General features: G+C 38.5%; 1 protein-coding gene across 3 annotated transcripts in view; it reads right to left on the bottom strand.

Annotated features, from left to right (window-relative positions):
- Window positions 1-22110, bottom strand: part of STK4 (serine/threonine kinase 4) — a 90419-nt gene that overhangs the window by 39919 nt on the left and 28390 nt on the right. For all 3 annotated transcript variants that reach the window (XM_059892574.1, NM_001015602.1, XM_059892573.1), the window contains 2 exon segments: window positions 21785-21971; window positions 1592-1749 (listed from right to left, as the gene is read on the bottom strand). In XM_059892574.1, coding sequence (XP_059748557.1) covers window positions 1592-1749; window positions 21785-21971 — 345 coding nt within the window.

Here is a 22110-nt window from a genome sequence, read left to right as displayed (position 1 = left end):
GTAAAAGCTGAAGTTATTATTACACAAAAAGCCCTATGTTATTTGACTCATTATACCTGATCTCATTTCCTGCTACAGCATGTCCCCTTGATGCCATTCCAGACGTTACCATTCACTTCACTATTCTGCCAACACACTAAGCAAATCGCTGCCTCGGGACTTTACACTTGCTATTCCAGCCACTTTGGATGGTCACAAAGTTCAGTCTCTTATCTTCTTACCAATGAGACCTTCCTCAACTCGTTATTTAAAACTGCTACATGTTCACACACACTCACACACAGTCCCCTGCCCCTGCTTTTCCCCTTCCCTTCCCCACCAATCTCTCTCCTGCTGCATACCTTCTACAACACTTATCACTATCAGACATACTATTTTACATTCTTATTTTTCTTCTTCTAAAATGAACCTCCATGAGGAATGAGTTTCTGATGGTTCTGTTCACCCCTACACCCTTAGCAAAGTGTCAGGCATATACTGGCACCCAAAGAGCTAATAAATAAATGAATGAAAAAATAGATGATAATAGCAGATGATGAATAAATCAGTAAATAAACAAACAGATGATAAAAAACAAAGGAACCTGGGTCCTAACATGGATTCAGGGACATTATAAGAGGTCAAGTAACTTCAGGTGAGTTATTCTGGTCCTCAGAAGATTGTTATCCTTAGTTGTATAACCTCTGACACTCCTGTTTCCTGCTAGTCTACAAAAGCAGAAAGTATGTTATGGAAGAATGACACCGTTTCCTCTGGGCCAGTTAGTAAGGCAGGAGAAAGCCAGGACTGGAAAGTCTCCCCAAGCCCAAACAGAATGCCCAAACTAAGCTCTTACAAACAACAAGAAAATGATGATAGAATTGACAAATGTAAAAACTAAATAATCCTAAAGAGGAAATTCTAGAAAAGGAATGCAGACCCTTTAGCTTATTTTTTTCCACTTTTTTTTTTAACTGACTCTACTCACTAAATCTCTGCAGACATTAACAAGTGTCTGTGGTTGAGGGAGAATGTTCCACAGCAGAAAAAGGAAAAACACACCCAGTTTTTCATAGGAAACTTTGGAATGATTTAATATTCATCCTCAGACAAAATTCAGAATAATCCTCTCAGAGAGCCTAATATTAGGATAATGGTTAACCAAACAACAAAGACACAATTAAGCAGCACTAATTTCCCTCTAGTCTATTTCTTAAATATAAAATCACAAGCCCAGATAGACTATGAAAGACAGTGAATCTTCATCGGATGGCTGAATATTTCTTTTACTGTTAACAATTTCAAACTCAACTAAAGGAAAAATGGCAAGTGAGGAAATAATTATTAAAGCTGCTTTGTTTGGATGGTCACAAAAAATGGTGCCACTAATTGAGGGTCCTCGGAACGGCTCAAATGTCAGTCAAAATGTGGTCTCAAGACCCTGGAGCCCCTCGGGACAGGAGCTGCTGCCAGGGGCATTTACAGGAGGTGTGAGCTGCACGAGAAAATGCTCAAGCACTTTGCACTTTGAGAGAAACGACAGAAGTGGGTGTGTGATCTTTCAAACAGCTTTCCCCAGCAGACATAACCATCTGCTTCCAACTCTACTTACGAATTCATAGTCTCCATCCTGGGGAACTTTCCAATCTGAGGAGTTCTGCAATGGGCCAGGGACACTCTTGCCGAAGCTGTTGATCTGATTTTCCTTTTCTTTTTGTTCGAAATATTCAAGGAACGATGGTCTGGCAGGCTGCATGGTCTCGTCCCTTCCTGAAAACCAAGACAAATATACTATCTCAGATTTCAGACAAGTTTAGTAAAGGGATCTGTCTCCAGGTGGGCTACTGTTATGGAATCAGTTGCTTTTTGTTAAATAATCCTTTAATGTTCTAGTGAAAAGTATAGGAAAATGCACCCAAAAAATTCTCATTCATAATACGTTCCATAGGATTTCAGAGGATTCACGGCCCCCTCTGGGTCGCTTTTTCTAAATGGAAAGACTTGGTGATGCAAAGAACCTGAGTCAGCTGCAAGTCATAGTTTTCGGATCCCTGATAGCAAAGAGTTTCTATAACATTTAGACTGAAAAGAGATGCACAAGCCAAAGTATTTATTAATCATCTACATATATAATATGCTCCACAGACATTAGAGTCAGGACAGGGGATGACACCCCAGACTGATTGATTTCCCTTGGCAAACTCACGATCTAATTTGACAAATGAGAAAAACAGGTCTGAAAAAGAAAATCCAAGTATGTCACAATCCGCTCCACGAAATATATAACTTTTAAAACACTGTTTACAAATGGCTTATGATAAAGTTAAGGAGGAAAAATAAAGATACAATATTATATACATAGTATAATCTCAACTTGGTAAAATTATATACATAGGAGAAAAAATGTTTAGAAAAAAATATGACTAAAATGTTAATAGGATTTATCTCTGATAGCAGGATTATAGGTGATTTTACTGAATTCTTTAAAATATTTTTTCCTTGATTCAAAGTTTTTTTTAAGTTTATTTTTAATTGGAGGATAACTGCTTTACAATGCTGTGTTGGTTTCTGCCATGTAACAGTGAATCAGACATAACTGTACATATATCCCTCCCTTCCACCCCCCACCCCAGCCCACTCCTCGAGGTCGTCACAGAGCACCGGGTTGAGCTCCCTGTGCTATGCAGCAGCTCCCCGCTAGCTCTCTGTTTCACATATGGGGGTGTAGATGTTTCAGTGCTACTCTCGCAATTGGTCCCACCTTCTCCTCCCCTCCCTGTGTCCACAAATCCGTTATCTACATCTGCATCTCTATCCCTGTGCTGCAGACAGGTTCCTCAGTACTGTTTTTCTAGATTCCACATACATGTGTTAATATATGATATTTGTTTTTCTTTTTCTGACTTACATCACTCTGTAAAGAAGATCGTATAGGATATTAAATAGAGTTGACTGTAAGAGTTACACATGCCCAGGAGATAGCAAGATCTTATAAGACAGGTGGTCGGGGAAGACTGGTCGAAGAACTTAGGTTAGCAGTCCCACAGCAGGGCGGCTACAGAGCAGAATCAGTGGTTATGTAACAGCAGTTACCATATGAGAGCAGAATACAGCAGTTGCTCACTAGAACTAGTAACAATTGCAGAAAGAGCAACTTTACCCGGAATAACTGAAAAACCTAGTTAGCTGAAGGTACTTATTTCACAGCAACCTAATACTGGGAAGTATAGAAGCTTTTTTTTTTTTTTCCAGTACTTTGCATGTGGATTTATACTGCCTTTTCCCCCAGTAACCAGGAAAAAAGACTAGAAGGTTCAGAGCTGTAAGAAGTGAACAGGTAGGGCCAGAACATAAAGAACAGCACGTGTTTCTCTCCAAGCACCCTTGTTCCCTGCAGTCTTATTTCCCGACATACGCTCAGTCCCAGTTTCAAGCCAGCATCCTGACTGCCTCTCAGATGTTTGTCTTACTTACCATCACCACTGCCAAGTTCAACAGCGGTCAATCCCAGATTTGCCCACTTCTAGATGCTGCCAGTAGCTTACTTCACTGTTGCCCCCTCGTTTATTAGGGATTAAACACGATTTTTGCTGGGACCAGTCAACAACTGTGTTCAATGTCTGTTTTGTTTTGTCTGTTCTAGGCATGATGTGAAGTGCTTTTTACACTTACTTTTTAAGTTAATTTTTTATACACTTTTAAAGTTAAATTTAAGATATTAATTCATAATATAGTTCTGAAGGAACTGAAACAAAATAAAACTTGTAAAAATGGGGGTGTTTTGGATTTTCCAACAAGTTAGGACATAAAGTCCTTTTGATCAGTCCCTTCCTATGGAGATCACCAGAGGAGAAGTTTGGCTCAGAGACAACTCTGTAGCGAGTCTACCCATAATCCTACAAATAAAAATGGGTGTTGAGAGGGCCTCCTTGAACCAAGCAACTCTGACAGTGCTACAGGCGGCTGACACAGGCAGTACACAGTGTGCTTTTACACAAAATACCCTGGAACTCCCTTCATGGTCCAGTGGTTAAGACTCAGTGCTTCTAATGCAGGGGGCACGGGTTTCTTCTCTGGTCAGGGGAACTAAGATTCTGTAGGTCACACAGTGCAGCAAAAAACAAACAACCAAAAAAACCCAACAACAACAACAACACTGGTTCAGACCAGCTGAAGAGAATAGAATAACCAGAACAAGGCAGAAAGCCTAAATGTCTTTCAAACAACTGGACAGCTGTTTGGGGAAAGACTATATTGTAACCACACCTCCTATTTTCAACCAGGAAAACTCCAAATGAAAAAGAGCTCTAATTATAAAAATGGAAACCACAAGTACTAGGTCGGAGAAGGCAATGGCACCCCACTCCAGTACTCTTGCCTGGAAAATCCCATGGACAGAGGAGCCTGGTGGGCTGCAGTCCATGGGGTTGCTAAGAGTCAGACACGACTGAGCGACTTCACTTTCACTTTTCACTTTCATGCATTGGAGAAGGAAATGGCAACCCACTCCAGTGTTCTTGCCTGGAGAATCCCATGGATGGAGAAGCCTGGTGGGCTGCAGTCCATGGGGTCGCACAGAGTCGGACATGACTGAAGCGACTCAGCAGCAGCAGTAGCAGCATAAGTACTAGAAGAAAACATGTGTAAATGCGATGTATTTAAAACTTTGGAAGCAGAGAGAAGCCCCGACAACATGGTCTTAGATGAAGCCTTCAGAAGTCAGCCCCAGCTGATCACTAAGTTTTTGAGGTGGTTTGTCACACAGCAAAAACTGACTGATTCAGTATCTGAGACCTGTCTCCATCTCTTTCCATCACATCCCCCACACACTGAACTATACCTACAAGAGGAATTAGACTTCGGGAACTCAGGTTCAAATGCAACTAACATTGACCGAATGCTTTCTAAGTTTCAGGCCCTTGGCTTGATGCTTCTACAGGATGCTGCCATCCAAGCTTCAGGAACACCATGTAAATAAAGTAGGAGGGAAGGTGCCCTTGTTGGCACCTACTAAGTGCCACACGATGTATCGTTTCCCTTTGTCCTCCCATCTTTTGAGAACCCAGGTCGGAAAGGTCCCCTGGAGAAGGAACTGGCAACCCACTCCAGTATTCGTGCCTGGGAAATCCCATGGACAGAAGAGCCTAGCGGGCTACAGTCCATGGGGTCAGAAGAGTCGGACACAACTTAGCAACTAAACCACCACCACCACCACTATCATTTCCACTTTCTAGATGAGAAATTTGCCTAAGGTTATACAAGGACAGGATCTGAACCCTGATCATCAGGCTTCAAGGCTGCCTCTCATATTGCAAAATGCTCTAAAATCAAAATGAAAATTCTTGACATATCCGAACTGCCATTAGACTGAGTGTAGAAAGACTGGGAGAATGGAATTTTCCCAGTAACCTTATCTCTGGACTCTTCTTTCAGCACTCCTGAGTGAGACCATCAGGCACGCTGGACAACAGCCTGACGACATTGAAAGGTGTCAGAGAACTGCTCCCCACTGATTAAAGACGATGCTGTCCCCAGGGCTTCTGCCAGCCGGTGGGCTTTGTGTTTCAACGTGAGCTGTGGTATTTTTCTCAGGTGTATCCCAGGAAATGAAGACGTTCCACTGAATGATAATACCAGAAACCTGAAGCCACTGGGAGAATGGACTCAACAGAAAAGTCAAACCTGGAAAACAGCCATGTCTTGCTCTGATTTTCATCTGATGCAAAGAAAGCCTGAATTCCTACATTATGACTGGCCTGTTTCTCTTTGTAAGCAGCACCTGGTAAGCTAAATGGACAATCTGTCAAAGTCCACAAAAGGGCAAATTCATAAGCAACTGTATCTTATATTTAGTTTTCTTTGAAAAATGCTATGTAAAAGCAGAAGGACACAACAATCCAAAAATCATCAGCTGATGAAGGAAATAATAAAAAGTGATGTCTATATATAGATATAGGAGAGTATTATTTGGAGACAAAAAATACATACAGACATATGGTACAACACAGAGGAACCCTGAAAACAGGATGCTGAATGAAAGGAGCCAGTCACAAAAACCACATTCTATGATTCTATTTATATGAAATGTTCAGAATAAGCAAATTTGTAGAGACCAAAAGTAGATTAGCGGTTGCCTAGGGTTATTGGGGCAGTGAGTATTTTGGATACAGAGTTTCTTTAGAGGGTGATTAAAATGTTCAAAAATTAGATTTTGAACCAAATCAGGTATATCCATACAAATGGAATATTATTCAGCTATGAAAAGGAATGAACTACTGATATATCCTATAACATTGACGAACCCTGATAAGTGAAAGAAGCCAGATACAAAAGCTGCATTTTGCATGATTACATTTATATAACATTTTCAGAATAGGCATATCCTTAAGAGACAGAAAGCAGATCAATGGGTGCCTTGGGATGGGGGAAAAGGGTAACAAGAAGTGACTGCTAACAGGATATTGGTTTGGGGGATAACAAAAATATATGAAATTCAACAGTGGTTATAACTGCACAACCCGGCTAAAACATTCTTAGAAACCACAGAACTGTAACCTTAAAATGGTGAATTTTATATGTGAATTATATCTCAATTAAAAAATAATAAATTTAAAAAATTAGACCACGGTGAGTCCATAAAAAGTTAGACTCAAAGTGTACAGTTCACTGAACCGTATACTTTAAATGAGTGAATTATATATCAATAACTCAATTAAAAGAACACAAGGACCCCTTTTCTCTATCTACTTATATTTCTGGATTTATATGAACTATAACACAATGCCAAGGCAGTCATAACTGGGAAGAAGCTTGACCAAAGACGGAGGCCCTTCTTTTCCTTTGGAATGACCATCTATTAGACATTAAACTTCATGCCCTTCCATTTAAAATGTTCATTTTTAAGACTGTCACTAAGTAAACTACGACGGTCAATCTACCTTTTCCTTCATTTCTATAGTCACTCTTTTCTACCTGGTTTAAACTACAGAACTGGAAAAAGTCTACATTTTCTTCTCTGTTTCATGCATGAATATTTACAACAAAACAACTCAAGTAATCTCTCAAACGTTTCCTTCTAGCATGGAATAATATACCTTATCACAGGGTTACTGTTTTGTTTTTTAATCTAACTTTCATTATGTGTGTGGTTTTTGGTTTCAAGACTGGGGCACCTAAGTGCTTTACATGTATTAACCCATCTAATGGCACAAGTTATTATCCAAGTTTCTGTACGTGGCCATAAATATTCCTTTGAATGTTCTTTGAAACCACTAAGAATTCCCAGAATGATGTTACAAGGTTCCCTGGAGTCCAACCCAAGTAACTCTTCTAGGAACCAGTTTTGGTAATTGCCTCTATGTGAACTGACTTCTGGGCAGTGATGCTCTGGTTCTTTAAGTCTAGTATGCTGCTGCTGCTGCTGCTAAGTCGAGTCAGTTGTGTCCAACTCTGTGCGACCCCAGAGACGGCAGCCCACCAGACTCCCCTGTCCCTGGGATTCTCCAGGCAAGAACACTGGAGTGGGTTGCCATTTCCTTCTCCAATGCATGAAAGTGAAAAGTGAAAGTGAAGTCGCTCAGTCATGTCTGACTCTCAGCGACCCCATGGACTGCAGCCTACGAGGCTCCTCCGTCCATGGAGTTGTCCAGGCAAGAGTACTGGAGTGGGATGCCATTGCCTTCTCCGTCTAGTATGCTACCATATATCTATTCAAAGAGATCTAAATCCAGATTTCAAGGTGTTACTGACTAGAGCAATAGAGTTGGCATACCCAAAAAGATACAAAAGGGTCATAGATGAGAATGATCCGGTGGTTATTGCAACAATTTCGTAATTGGTCTCATTGTTCCTAGTCTTTTCAAACTCCATATCATCCAACTGAATCTGCTTTTAAAAAAACCTTTTGCTATTTCACTTTTCTGATCAAAATGTCTTTGTACTACCCTATTACCAACAAGATCAAGTTCAAACTTCTTACTCTGGCATTCAAGGTCCTCCAATATCTGGGCAACACCCACCCACTTCAGCTAAACTGAATGTTTAATATATAACATACCTCTCCTTTCTGAGTCTGCACCTGCATGGAATATCATCCTCCCATCTCTCTGTATATCTAAGTTCTCACAAATTCTTTTAACACTTCCCTGAATCACTTATCCAGTATTTGGCTTAACATTACTACTTGCCTCTGTGAAGGTCCTCCTTAACAAAGTGATGTCAACATAAATACCACTATGAGAAGCACCTAGGGTAAAGCTCCAGATATATAAGGAATTAGAAAGAATGGTAAGAATAATAGGCACTCTATACATGTTAGATAATGATAATGACAAATGTCATCATCCCCTTTCAACCTACAAATTCCTGGTTGGCAGCAAATGTCTCATTTGGTTTTTTGTACACTACACAGTAAGGGCACATAGTGAATACCTAATAAGTATTATTTGGTCAGGATTAAATATTTCTTTTTAACAAATACTGGTTCCAAGTTGATATTTTTTAGAACATAAACACTTAAGAGAATCATCTACTTTTTTCTTTGGGACCCATTTAATTTGATCATAATGTATCTCAGTCTTCTTGCCCAACAAGGGTAAGCAGGTCGGAAAGCTTAGAGCACCAGGAAAATATATTCCCCTAACTGATCAAAACTGATTTACTGGCCTCTTAGACATAAGAGCCAAAGTATATCTTCTGGACTTTTCCCTTTGATCTTCATTACGACTACCCTCTTTTGGAAAACAGATTATTCCCCCCATGGCTATTCTTGGCTCTCTTTTTACCAACTTAACTCTACTGGAGCAGCACCTTATCTTCCCCAAAATATAGGCCTTGAGCCCTTCAGCCACGTCACACTGAGATCCAGTACTTTCATATCTTAATATGTGGTCTGGCATGAGGGGTTTGAACGCATTTTCAGGCACCACGTGTCTGTGCTTTTTGGCTCATCCCACAAGAATCAAGAAGGTTTCCAAAGATAAAAGTGAGCCCGACATCTGGACATAATTAGAAAAACTGCACAAACAATTAGGATTTAGTCTCCGCTCTGGCAGGATGACCTTGAATTACTTGTGCAAAAATTATTTGTGAGAATAGTCTAAAGACCAAGATTTCTGCTCTTCTGTTGTGAATCCCACCCTAGAGGGAGCTTCTGATAAATGCTCAGTGAATGCCAGAGATTATCCTTCAGGGATGGAAAAAAAATCAAGTGGGTAATAAATCCCACAGTATTAAGATAACCTTTTGAAACTTCAAAAAGGAAGGCTCACAAGGATCCAAAATCTAGCCCCTAAAATCTACAGTCTTATATTTTGAGGTACTACTTAACAGATTCTCAAAACATCTGTTACCTTGTTGCCAAGGAATTAGAACTAATCTCTCTTTCCCTCCCCCCTTCACATTTTAAAAACATTACTGAAATTGAAAACTGACCTTCCTTTAGATCAATCAGCTTCAAGCCAGTGCCACAGAAGTGGCGCTTATAAAATACCATTAATACCAAGAGTAAAAACGAAAAAAAACATGACTAGCAAGAGAAAAGGAATTACAATGCAGAAAAGTAGCTCTGGTTGAAGGAGTTTTTCAAGGTCCAACCAAAAAAACCACCATGATACACTAAAAAAAAAAAACAACCCACTGTCATACACTATCAAATACTATAATACTTACTCTTTTTAAGCTTTTCTAGGGTAAGCATTTTAAATATGTATTTCTTACCATCTCAGTCTGACAAAATAGAACTTTTATGCTTCACTTTTTCGGACTAGGAAACTGAGGCTCCAAAAAGTAACTTGCCAAAGCTTGATAAAGTTCTCATATGATGCTGTGCATGACAAAGATATATGGACTGTATTTTTGAGAATACAAATATTCTCTGATGATAGTTTTAAACAATCTGAAGGGATCCGAAATCAGACAGTAAGGTCACTGTAGTAAAGAAGCTTTAAAGCAAATTCTGTAGTACTTTATGTCCTATTTACCATCCTTGCAAATAGTAAAATCTAAGTCAGAGAGAATGAGATAGAGAACACACAAGGGAGGCAATGTTATAACATCCTCTTCAAAAAAACTGCAGGTGGAAAGAAAACAGGCTGTGAGTCAAGAATTCCATCTTATGTAGCTCTGAAATTAGCATCTGACGGACGGTGTTGAAATAAAATCATTTCAACAAGATCCTGACTTTGGTTTTAACATGAGGAAACTCACAACAATAGGTGCCTTCATGAGACCTAGGACTTTCTGGGAAACTATGAATACATTAAGTTTTTATCACATAATACTATCACAACAGTTTACCCAAAACAGTTCTGAGCTGCTCTAAGTTAATAATGCCATGATGCTTTAGAATTCCATTTCGGGACTTCCTGGTGGTCCAATGGTTAAGATTTTGCCTTCCAATGCAGGGCCTATGGGTTCAATTCCTGGTCAGGGAGTTTAGTAAGGTCCCACATGCCTCACAAACAAAAAACCATAATGTAAAACAGAAGCAATAGTGTAACAAATTCAATAAAAACTTTAAAAATGACCCATAGCAAAAATATCTTTAAAAAATAAAATTCTTTTTCAAAGAGATTAAAGAGACTCTTAATAAGGGTGAAACAGGAGAGTGAAAAATCTGGCTTAAAACTCAACATTCAAAAAACTAAGATCATGGCATCCTCATGGCAAATAGATGGGGAAAAAGTGGAAACAGTGGCTGACTTTATTTTCTTGTGGTCCAAAATCACTGCAGATGGTGACTGCAGCCATGAAATTAAAAGATGCTTGTTCCTTAGAAGAAAAGTTATGTCAAACCTCGACAGCATATTAAAAAGCAGAGATACCACTTTCCCAACAAATGTCCTTAAAATCAAAATTATGGTTTTTCCATGTACAGATGTGAGAGTTGGACCATAAAGAAGGCTGAGCGCTGAAGAATTTATGCTTTCGAACTGTGGTGCAAGAGAAGACTCTTGAGAGTCCCTTGGACAGCAAAGAGATCAAACCAATCAATCCTAAAAGAAATCAACCCTGAATGTTCATTAGATGGACTGATGCTGAAGCTGAAGCACCAATACTTTGGCCACCTGATGAGAAGAGCTGACTCACTGGAAAAGACCCTGATGCTGGGAAAGACTGAGGGCAGGAGGAGAAGGGAGCGACAGAGGATGAGATGGTTCGATGGCATCACTGACTCGATGGACATGAGTTTGAACAAACTCCAGGAGATGGTAATGGACAGGGAAGCCTGGTGTGCTGCAGTTCATGGGGTCTCAAAGAGTCGGACACAACTTAGAGATTGAACAATAACAACAAGAGATTAGAATGCAATTAGAAATTTAAGTTTCAAATAGAAATCATCCAGTCCCTCCCTTTAGTTCACTGACTCTAGTTTAAAAGGCTTGCGTCAGTGGAAATAATCTTTTAATTCAGTGGTCCAAGTTCTGCCTAATCAGTGGCCTAATCAGCCCGGAGATAAGGAGAGGAACCGGCCACCATGTATCTCTTGGGAATGCAGTGAGGACAAGAAAACCATTTGTCATAGCCAATGAGTCTTGGAAGGGAGAACCACTGCGTGTCAAATCTTTAGCACATGATGTACATATTTTAAAGGGTCATCCTTTTGCCTGTCATTTCCTCATCTGGGACAAAAGCATTAACTGCTAAACTACAAATTTATGCCAATCAGGCTCAAGTTGCTCCAAGATTTTTTTGTTATCTCTGCCTCTGAAATAAAAAATTTTTGTTATTTTCAAAGATACTTTAAAGTATTATTAAAGTATAATAACACAGTTTATGTGACAAAATACTTTTAATGTTTTAAAAGCTTGGATTCTTTCTCTACTTCTTGTATAGAAGTAGAATTCTCATTTGAGCTCCTAATTATAATATCCTATTTGATAATGATGAAGTAAAACAGAAGAATTCTCTTCCTTTAAGAAAAGATGCTTGCTTGAGGATGAAATGGTGAAGCCGTTTTCCTGCATATTAAGACACATCAAAAAAAACCTCACATATAACAAAACTTCATTATCTTCATAGTACTACTAAAGATCTTCAGTGTCCAATATATTACTTTGAATGACATATATTAATAATTAATATAACTGAATCACTTTGCTCTACTGTATACTTGAAACTAACGTGACACTGTAAAACACCCATACCTCAATTTAAAAAATGGACACTGTAATTTTTTTCAATAAGAGGACTGCTAATTTTTTTTAATTAACATTTTTATAAACCTGTGGGATATGCTTGCTTTTCTGAAACACATATTTCTATCAATATTAAAGACAGATGTAATACCTGAATCAGTAGAAACCAACAACCTCTAGATATTATTTTATTAGGAAACTCTTAAGTGAAGCACTTTCAAACTTATATCTCAAATTAAGCCTCCTGAGATTTATTTCTAAAAACTGAAAATCATGAGTTAATAATCATGTAATGTTTTATGCTGATGTACCAGATGTACAAAACCTTCAAGGTTACAAAGACTATCCAGATAATCTTCACTCAGACTCCTCAAATGTTAACATCTTACTACATTTGTGTTACCATCCTTCAATCAACCTAGCTAACTAGCTATAAAATCTTATCACAGTTGTGAGTGTTGATAACCCAAAACACCAACATAACAAAAGTCTTAGGTTTGAATATCCTAGAATTAGGTATCAAACAGTAAGAAAGGCAGGCTTTTCACAATTTTTAACAATATGGCCTAAATCACAGAAGCAATGAAGAGAGAAGCCAAAGGCTTGCAATCTAGGGTGACTTTAGACAAGACGCTGAACTTTTAACTTGAACTTGCTCATTATGTATGGCAGGAAGTTCATAACTGATAAACGTGTATCTCAGGGAAGTTATGAAAGTCAAATATAAAAGGAACAGTTCCCAGGAAGAGTTAGCAATTCTAAATCTATATGCATCGGACAATGCAACCTCAAAATACAAAAGACCTCTCCCCAAAAATAAAAATCTCAAAATTAACAAAAATAGACAAATCACAACCACAGAGTAACAATTTTAACATATCTCCCTCAGAAACCAAAAGATCAAATATCAAGAATTAGTTGTGAATAGTTATATTTGAAGACAATTAACAAGCTAAATCCGCCAGATACATATAGATTCCTACAAGCAATCTGAAAACACACATTCTTTCTAAGGCACGCAAACAACATTTAACAAAAATTACTGACATATTGGGTCAAATGTGTTCATTAGCCATAATTCTCTGAAACTGAAAATTAAAAATAAGTAGTTTAAAAAATTCATAGAATTTGGTTTTTAAAAAGCATTTCTGAATAATTCAAGAGTTAAAAAAGAAATATGTAATAAGCACAAAGCACCACAAACTGGGAAAAAATATTTACAACTTCCCACATATGAAACCTGTGGGATGCAGAGAAAACTGAACTTCGAGAAAAAATTATGTTAGCTGAATACATTAGTAAGTAAGAAAACTGAATAACAATAAAATTTATTACCAATTTTGATTAAAAAAGAAATCTCTTAAACTAGAAATAGACAAAATCTTCTTTAACTTGATAATATACCAGATCCACTATAATGACTTAGTGGATATAATTAGAAGAAATTTCTTTAAGATAAGGAATCAGACAAGAATGCCCACTACCACCTCTATTTTTAGAGGTCTTACTAAGACGGAAAATTATATTAAGTATAAAGATCAAAAGGAAAAACTAAGAATGCAATTCACAGACAATTAGATTGTCTTCATTAAAAAAAAAAAACCTATTAGAACGAATAAAGTAATCTACAAAAATTAATTTAACAAAAAGATCTAAAATATCTTTATGGATATAATTATAAAGTTATCTAAGAATAGAAGATATAAGCCAAACAGATGAGAAGATAAACTATGTTCATGAACAGGAAGAATTAACATCATAAAGATAGCCATTCTGCCTAATTAATCTGTGTATTCAATGCAATTCAGTCAAAATCCCAGAGGTATTGTACAAAATTCCACAGACTAATACTAAAATTTGCATGGAAGAATAATATAAATTTCAAGAGTAACCTGTAATTGAAAAGAAAAACAAGTAGGAGAAGGAGAATTTATTTTTCATAGATAGGCAAGAAAGAGAAGATAACAGGACCAAAGATCTGAATGGAGGGAAATGCAAATCTTTCACATGGAAGAAATAAAATTAGATGACTATAGCTCATATTGCAAATTTTTTAAAACATTTGATATATTAAAGTCCTAAATGTGGACAGTAAAACTTTATAACCTTTAGGGAAAAAAAAAAAAAGTAGGAGACAGTTTTTAAGACATTTGAGTAGAAAAGAATTTCTTTTAGTTAAAATATTGTTGGCACATGACATTATTTTAGTTTCAGATGTATTACACAATGATTTGACATCTGCATACATTATGAAATGATCACCATGCATCGCCTCGTAAACATCTTGATTACCAAGAGTAGGAGGAGTGATAAATTAGGAGTCTGGGATTAACATATACACACTACTACATATAAAATAGATAATCAACAAGGACCTACTATATACAGCACAGGGAACCTTACTCAATATTCTGTAGTAACCTACAGGAAAAGAATCTGGAAAAGAATGGATGTATATATAACTGAATCGCTTTGCCATACACCTGAAACGAACACAACATTGTAAATCAACTATATGCCAAATAAAATTAAATTTTTTAAAAATATATTATTAAGAATTTCTTAAAGAAGGCACAAAAAAATGTATGGTATAAGAAAATTCTGACAAATGTGACTTCATGAAAACAGAAGTTGCTTTCTAAGAAAATAGCCTGAAAAATTAAAAGCACAAGTCACTAGCTGGGAAAAAATATTTACAATGCATATAACTGATGAAAAATTAGTATCCAACACACAAAGAACCACTGTAAACCAGTAACGAAAAAAGAAAGGAAAAAAAAAGGACAACATCTACTGTCAAAGAAAGTATTAGACTTGTGAAGTCAATACAGAAATAAATTAGAGGAAAATAAAGTGGCTACACAAGAAAAGCTATAAACTGTCAGTGTTAATGTTTATTATGATACATGAAATAACTTCTCCCAAGTCAGTTTCTGCAGAAGAATTTTAAGTTTTTTAAAAATATATATATATTCAGTTACTTTGTTAGGGTCACTTTGGCAGATGATAGTCTCAAAACTATATGCATGGTACCATGCTGCAGAAAGAACACCTCAGTTCTGGCTAAGGTCTACCAAGAAATCTGGGAAGAGAGAGGAAAAGTTTAAACTATTTTGAGATGTTCTGACCGACTTTCCTCTTACTTGAACTTTGCCAAGTATGAGGTATTCAAACGCCTACCTAAGTAAAATAAAGACATTGCCCTAGTGTTGCTGTAGTTACTTAAAATAGATGTTAAAATAAATAAATCACAGTCTTGATCTAGAATGAAGCCTTCCATAGAAAAGGGATTTGTGGACACAAGTGAGAATACCATTTAAACTCATAACCTATGACAGAGCTCCCTCTACTGGTGCAGAGAAAGTATGAGGATCCTCTCAAGTCATCTCAGGAATGTGAACTTCAAATCATGGGGGCCGAAGTTCTTCTCCAGTCGTTACGCAAAAAAAAAAAAAAAAAAGACCCCACTGACACAGACACACAGAAGAAGCCTACCCAAATCCCCAAACTGGTATTTTATCCAGACAGGGGTTTTCAAAGTAGTGTGGGCCATGATTTACCTTTGTGGTTGTGAAAGGTTGTTCTTGGGGTCTCTCATAAAGCAATCATATCGCACCCCACACAACCAAGACATAAGCCCTCAGATGTTAACAGAATCATCAGAGGCGGGTCCCCTTAGAAAACCTTGTGCTCTCTGCCTCTGGAAATCCTGGGGAAACTCGTACAGAGGTGAGTTACTCAAGCTACCAGTGTGGATCATGGCAAGTTGAGACCTCCCATCAGGCGCCCTGGTCCTGTCCCTCCACAACTTAATGAAGGGCTCTGCTGAGGGGCAGGGTCACACAATGGTTAAGAGCACGAGCCTGGAAATCAGACATCTGGCCTCAGGTCTTGGCTCTTCTGTTGCTCACTATGTAATCACGAGCAAGTTACTTAATCGCTTTGCAATTCAGTTTCTGCTGCTCTGAAAGGGGTGGAGGTGGCTATGAAAAACCACACAGCATGACTGCAATGATTAAAATATATGAGATGCTTACAAAGGATTAAGCACCACACCTGGCAGATATTAAGTGCCTAGTCATTAATGATTATCATTACCAGTTATAACGTCTATCCTCTTGGGTACAATTAATATACATATAAAAGAACTGTTTCTTTTAAAAAAAAAAAAAAAGGTCTCTCTGGAATTTCCTCAGAAGCCAACACCAGTCTTAACATGAATTTTGATAGGTTTATATTATGGATCTAATGCACATTATGGTTTCCCTGGTGGCTCAGGGTAAAGAAACTGCCTGCGATTCAGGAGACATGGCAGGAGCCTCGGGTTTGATCCCTGGGTGGGGAAGATTCTCTGGAGGAGGAAATGGCAAACCACTCCAGTATTCTTACCTGGAAAACTCCATGGACAGAGGAACCTGGCGGGCTACAGTAGAGGGGGTCACCAAGAGTAGGACACAACTGAGTGTGTGTTTATGTGCATGCACACACATACACAATACACATTAACACAAGGATTCCAAAACAAACCAAAGTTCAGCAGAATGAAAACAGCATAGACTTTCGGACTAAGATTAAGAACCTTTATAGTTTTAGTCGCTCAGTCGTGCCCAACTCTTTGCGACCCCATGGACTGTAGCCCGCCAGGCTCCTCTGTCCATGGGATTCTCCAGGCAAGAATATTGGAGTGGGTTGCCATTCTCTTATCCAGAGGATCTTCCTGACCCAGGGATTGAACCTGTGTCCCCTGCATTGCAGGCAGATTCTTTGCCATCTGAGCTACAGGGAAGTCCCATAGACTTGGGAGTTCTTTCAATTTCCAACTCCAGTGTTTACTAGTCATATGACTATAAGCAAATATTAGCTACCGAAAAAACCACGGTGTCTGGGTCAGACAGTTGATTAGACATGACTCAAAAAAGAATTTTAGAATTAGAAGATAAATCCAGGGAAAATACTCAGAAAGTGGCACACAGAGATTTAAAAGATGGAAACTATAAAAGGGAAATAGCTGGCTGTCCAGGGAAGAAACAAAGGATACTGATAACTGCTATCAATCCTTGTGGAATGTATACTGGTACAAGCCTCTGGAGGACAATATGGCAAATGTGCAATTATGTCGTTTAAATAATTATTCAAACAAAAATTGTTCCTAGGAAATTTTTCCTGCTGCTGCTAAGTCGCTTCAGTCGTGTCCAACTCTGTGCGACCCCAGAGACGGCAGCCCACCAGGCTCCCAGGTCCCTGGAATTCTCCAGGCAAGAACACTGGAGTGGGTTGCCATTTCCTTCTCCAATGCATGAAAGTGAAAAGTGAAAGTGAAGTCGCTCAGTCCTGTCTGACTCTTAGCGACCCCATGGACTGCAGCCCACCAGGCTCCTCCGTCCATGGGATTTTCCAGGCAAGAGTGCTGGAGTGGAGTGCCATTGCCTTCTCTGAAATTTTTCCTAGGAAACATTAAAAGGAAGGCAAAATTTATATGTAGGACGTTTGTTCCCTGCAGAGTTATTTATAATAGTGAAAAATAGACACAGCCAAAATGCCCAGCAATGGGGAAACGACAAAAAAACAGTTAAGTGTGATAAATATAAAAAGGACTATGCAAACAACATGGAAAATGTATATGCTTTTTCAGCAGAAAATAATCAGAAAGTAGAATATCTAGGCAAATTATTATCATATAGGAACTATACAGGCATGTGGTCAAGAACAGGAGTTATCTGCTGCAATGAGAGGACTTAGGAGTGAACCAATTTCTTTTGTGAGAAGGCACTGATACTGTTAGAATACTGCTAACATAAATAATTTTTAATACAGTTAATGAGAATAGAGGCAATTGAAATATCAAACCTCTTCTAAGGTAGTAAGTGAAAGTCTATTTATTATCACAAAATTTAAACTTGCAGAAACTTCAGTTCTGTATTAGTCATGAGTTCTATAATTTTTGTAAACATGTGGACAAGTAGAACTATCAGGGACAAGGGAAAAAATACGATTGATAACTCTGCTTTTATTGAATAGGGGCACTGAGGCCCATACAAGGAGAAAGAATTGTCCAACATAACACAGACAGTATCTGAGTCAGGCTTGGTTGATCTCCTTTAAGTGTTTAAAAATCAATTCTGAAGAAGCAGTCGAATGTCTGAGATTTGCTTTAAATTAATTCAGTTTGCTATTTTGGGGGGAATAAGGCTGAAATATGATGGGCAGTGAGTTATTTTTGAAACTGGCTATATGTCCATAGAGGTTGTGACATTATTCTCAAAATTAAAATTAAAAATATTTTAATTTTCCATAGTGAAAAGTTTCAACTCCTACAGTAATGAGTAAAGATCTCAAAATAAGTGGCAAATCTAACTTGTGACTCAAAAATTGAATTATACAACCTGAAACAGATTGTGAACAAAGTTTATTTAATGTCACTTAGCTGTGACTATTGAGGCTTTTAAGTGGGTTTTTCCCTCATGGCTATAATAAAAGATGTATGTTTCTCATTAGACATGATAACACTCTCCAAGTTCAGAAACTGAACACACAACCCACTGAAGTAATGAGCACTTAAAATATGACAATTACATTTGGAACAAAATGAATTCTTTAAATTTAAAAAAAGCATAACACATGCACACACAACACACATGAATGGGTCAGCCAAGTTATATTACATAGGGATTATAATCATCTTCATAATTAAAGCCCTTACAACAAGGAGACGATATAGCACTTAGTCAATGAAAAGAAACAGGAGTCAGCAGCTCATTACTGCGAAACAAACAAACCTAACAAATTACATAGGCTAGCTATTAAAAAGAGCAAAAGAAAAACTAAATTTAGTACATAGCATTCACTTGACAATTTACGGAACACCAAATCTTTCATCCAGGGGATGAAATATACCCTAAGAACACTTTTGTAGTAAGAATTGAGACTAGCAGGGAGTGAAAATGTTTTTATAAACTCTTTGTGAAGTCGCTCAGTCGTGTTCGACTCTTTGCAACCCCATGGACTGTAGCCTACCAGGCTTCTCTGTCCATAGAATTTTCCAGGCAAGGATACTGGAGTGGGTTGCCATTTCCTTCTCCAGGGTATCTTCCCGACCTAGGGATCAAACCCGGGTCTTCCACGTTGCAGACAGACACTTTACTATCTGACCCACCGGGGAAGCCCATAAACTCTTTGTAAATATCCATTTTTAAGGCCATAAACAACAGTCCAAGGACTAAGAAGGAAAAAAAAAAAGATTCTTAAGTCAATGAAGAATTCAAAGTCCCATTAATAATTTACAGGATATACCATGATATCAGCAGTATTTTTGGTGGTATTTTTTTCCTCTGAGAATAACTCTAGAAAATAACTTGGAAAATAAATACAGTTGAAAGTACCTATTTATAATCCTTTACCTACTTTTAATATTTGGTTGATTTTTCTCTAGCCTTTTGATTTTTTTTCCAGTCTTTTTTTTTTTAATGCACATATTAACATGTTAATTTATCTTTTTACTTTTATAAAGCTGGAATATTAATTTGCCTAGATCTTCAATTATTTTCTTGGGCCAAATTCCTAGAAATGGAATTTACTGAGTCAAAGGTTTGCTCTTTTTAAACTCTTAACATGCACTACATTCCAGAAAAGTCAGAGCAATTTACACATCCATCGGCAGTGTGACTACTCTTTCACCATCTGTATAATTCTGACCCAAAGTCAAACACAGATGATGAGCCTGGGCCCCAGACTAGAAAAAAGAAAACAAGAAAACCTTTTCCCTTCAGAAACAAAGGGCTGATTATAAATACACAGACCTGGAAGGTGAAAATTCCAGGGGGTTGCCTGAGAACCAAAGCCCTGGAAGAGTCTGTTCCAGCTGCAATAAACCAGCTGCGGTTCCCCTGAACTCACTGCCTTTTGGACTCTGTGGACCCGGCTTCCTCTGCTGGCATATTTCTACCCACCCTACTCACTGCCAACCTCCCTGCCTTTTCCCTCCAGGAATCTGTCAGTAATCCCCAGCCTAAATTAAATATTCTTCCACTCTGCTTCGCCAACACACTCAGATTACCTCTGCTTTAAAGCCCATTTTATACGCTGAAGTATAATTAAATGGTCTGTCTCCCAGACTAGACAACAGCTTCTTTCAGGGCACGGACTGTTTCTTCATTCTCTGCTGTATCCTCAGCATCTCGCAAAGTACCTGGGATACAGTAGCAGGCACTGAAGAGAAGTTTAGTGAATGAATCAATCAGTCACAAAGCAGCAGGTCTAAAGCACTGGTCAGAAAACTCTTTATGTCTGTAAAGGACCAGACAGCAAACATTTCAGGCTTTGGGGGCCACCTGGTCTCATTCACAACTGCTCAGCTCTGTCTCCATAGTGCAGAAGTGGTCATGGATAATAAGCAAGGGGATGGACATGGTTGTATTCCAAGAAAACTTAACTGCCGAAGCCAGGTGGCAGGCCGGATTTGGCCTGTGGACCGTAGTTTGCCAAATAATCCCTGATTGAGAAGTTTAAAACTCAAAAGTTTTAAAAGATGAGGTACAAAAAAAAGAAAAACAAACAATGATGAAAAGACCATAGATATTTAATGCTTTAGACCTACACAGAGTTTAGGCTACACTGTATGTTTAGAACTCAACTCAGTTATTATTATTACCACTTTGTACTCCCAAATTCCTGTCCTCTGTGACCTGGTCTGTGATGCAGAGAGACAGGGGAAAAGAAAAGAACTCAAAGGAGAGGGGAGGATGGCCCCCTTCGATGAGAACTGAGCACAGGTGTAAGGCCTCAGTCACAGGCCGAAGAAAAAGGACCAGCAGCATTAGAGGCGTGTTTAAACCAGAAGTGACTGAGGACTCTTCAATTTGTACACTCCCATCCTTAAGATACTGACTGAGAATTCAGAAACCCGATTTAGACACACAGACTAAAGATCATGAAAACAGACTGAAGATAATCCGTATGGTCAACAGCTCAGAGTTCCACTACACTCTGAATTACGCATCAAAACGATGTACGCACTACTCTAGAAGTAAAATGTGCAACAACAATACAAAGGAGAAGGGGGAGAAGCAAAAGAAGAGATACATGACAAAGAACCACACCAAAGTATGCTCCAAAGCATTAGTCAACAGGGAAATGTAAATTAAAACCACTACGAAATACCACAACACGCCGGCTAGATGGTCTGCATTGACAAAGACCGCCCATACCAAGTGCTGGACCAGAAGCAGAACCACTGAAACTATTGATTTGGGCCATATGGACAGTCACTTAATCACTGAAATCAACAATGAACACTATAAATTAAAAATAAAATAAACAATCACTTAGGGAGGAAAAAAGAAAAAACAATGTATGTGCTTGCCTCTGCAGATCAAGGAAAAGAAGAAAAAAAAAAATGATGACATTCAACAAGAGAATGGCTGTTCGGGTCCGAAAGTCAATCCTCACTGCTGCTGTTTCCCTGCCTCTGACTGCAGAAGCCAGCTTCCTCCCTCCTCGAACCCTCCACTGCTGCTGGAGAGGGTTGGAGCGAGGCCCCAGCGCTCTCGCTCCTTAGACTGCAGCCACAGAGTGGAGCCTCAAGACTGAGTCCATGTGGACCGAGAGAATCTGCTTTCTCTGGAATGCACGAGGTCTGCCTGTGAAGTCAGTCTGTTTAATCAGAGCCTTACTTTTCATCGTGCCTTCTTCTTCCTCGTCCTCCGTGTTGATCACCATGGTGCCCAGCTGGGACGGCAACGTGTCATCGTGCTCAATCATCGTATTGGCCCCGTCACTCATGCTGCTGGCTACTCGGACAGTGCCCATCTCATCCCCTGCTGCTCGGACCATCGTGCCAGAATCTAGCTCATCCTCCTCCTGGAAAAGGAGGAAATCTCAAATGAGGACTAATTTGATTAAAATGATCGAGTTTTCTGAATTACTCATATTCATCCTGCTGCAAATATTTCTGGATTTGAGGCTTATTCACAGAACTTAGAACACTCTTTTAATTCAA

This window comes from Bos taurus, chromosome 13 (genome assembly GCF_002263795.3).
Source record: "Bos taurus isolate L1 Dominette 01449 registration number 42190680 breed Hereford chromosome 13, ARS-UCD2.0, whole genome shotgun sequence".
Lineage (NCBI taxonomy): Eukaryota > Metazoa > Chordata > Mammalia > Artiodactyla > Bovidae > Bos > Bos taurus.
The sequence above is the reverse complement of the archived record's forward strand: the minus strand, read 5'-3'. Positions and strand labels throughout refer to the sequence as shown.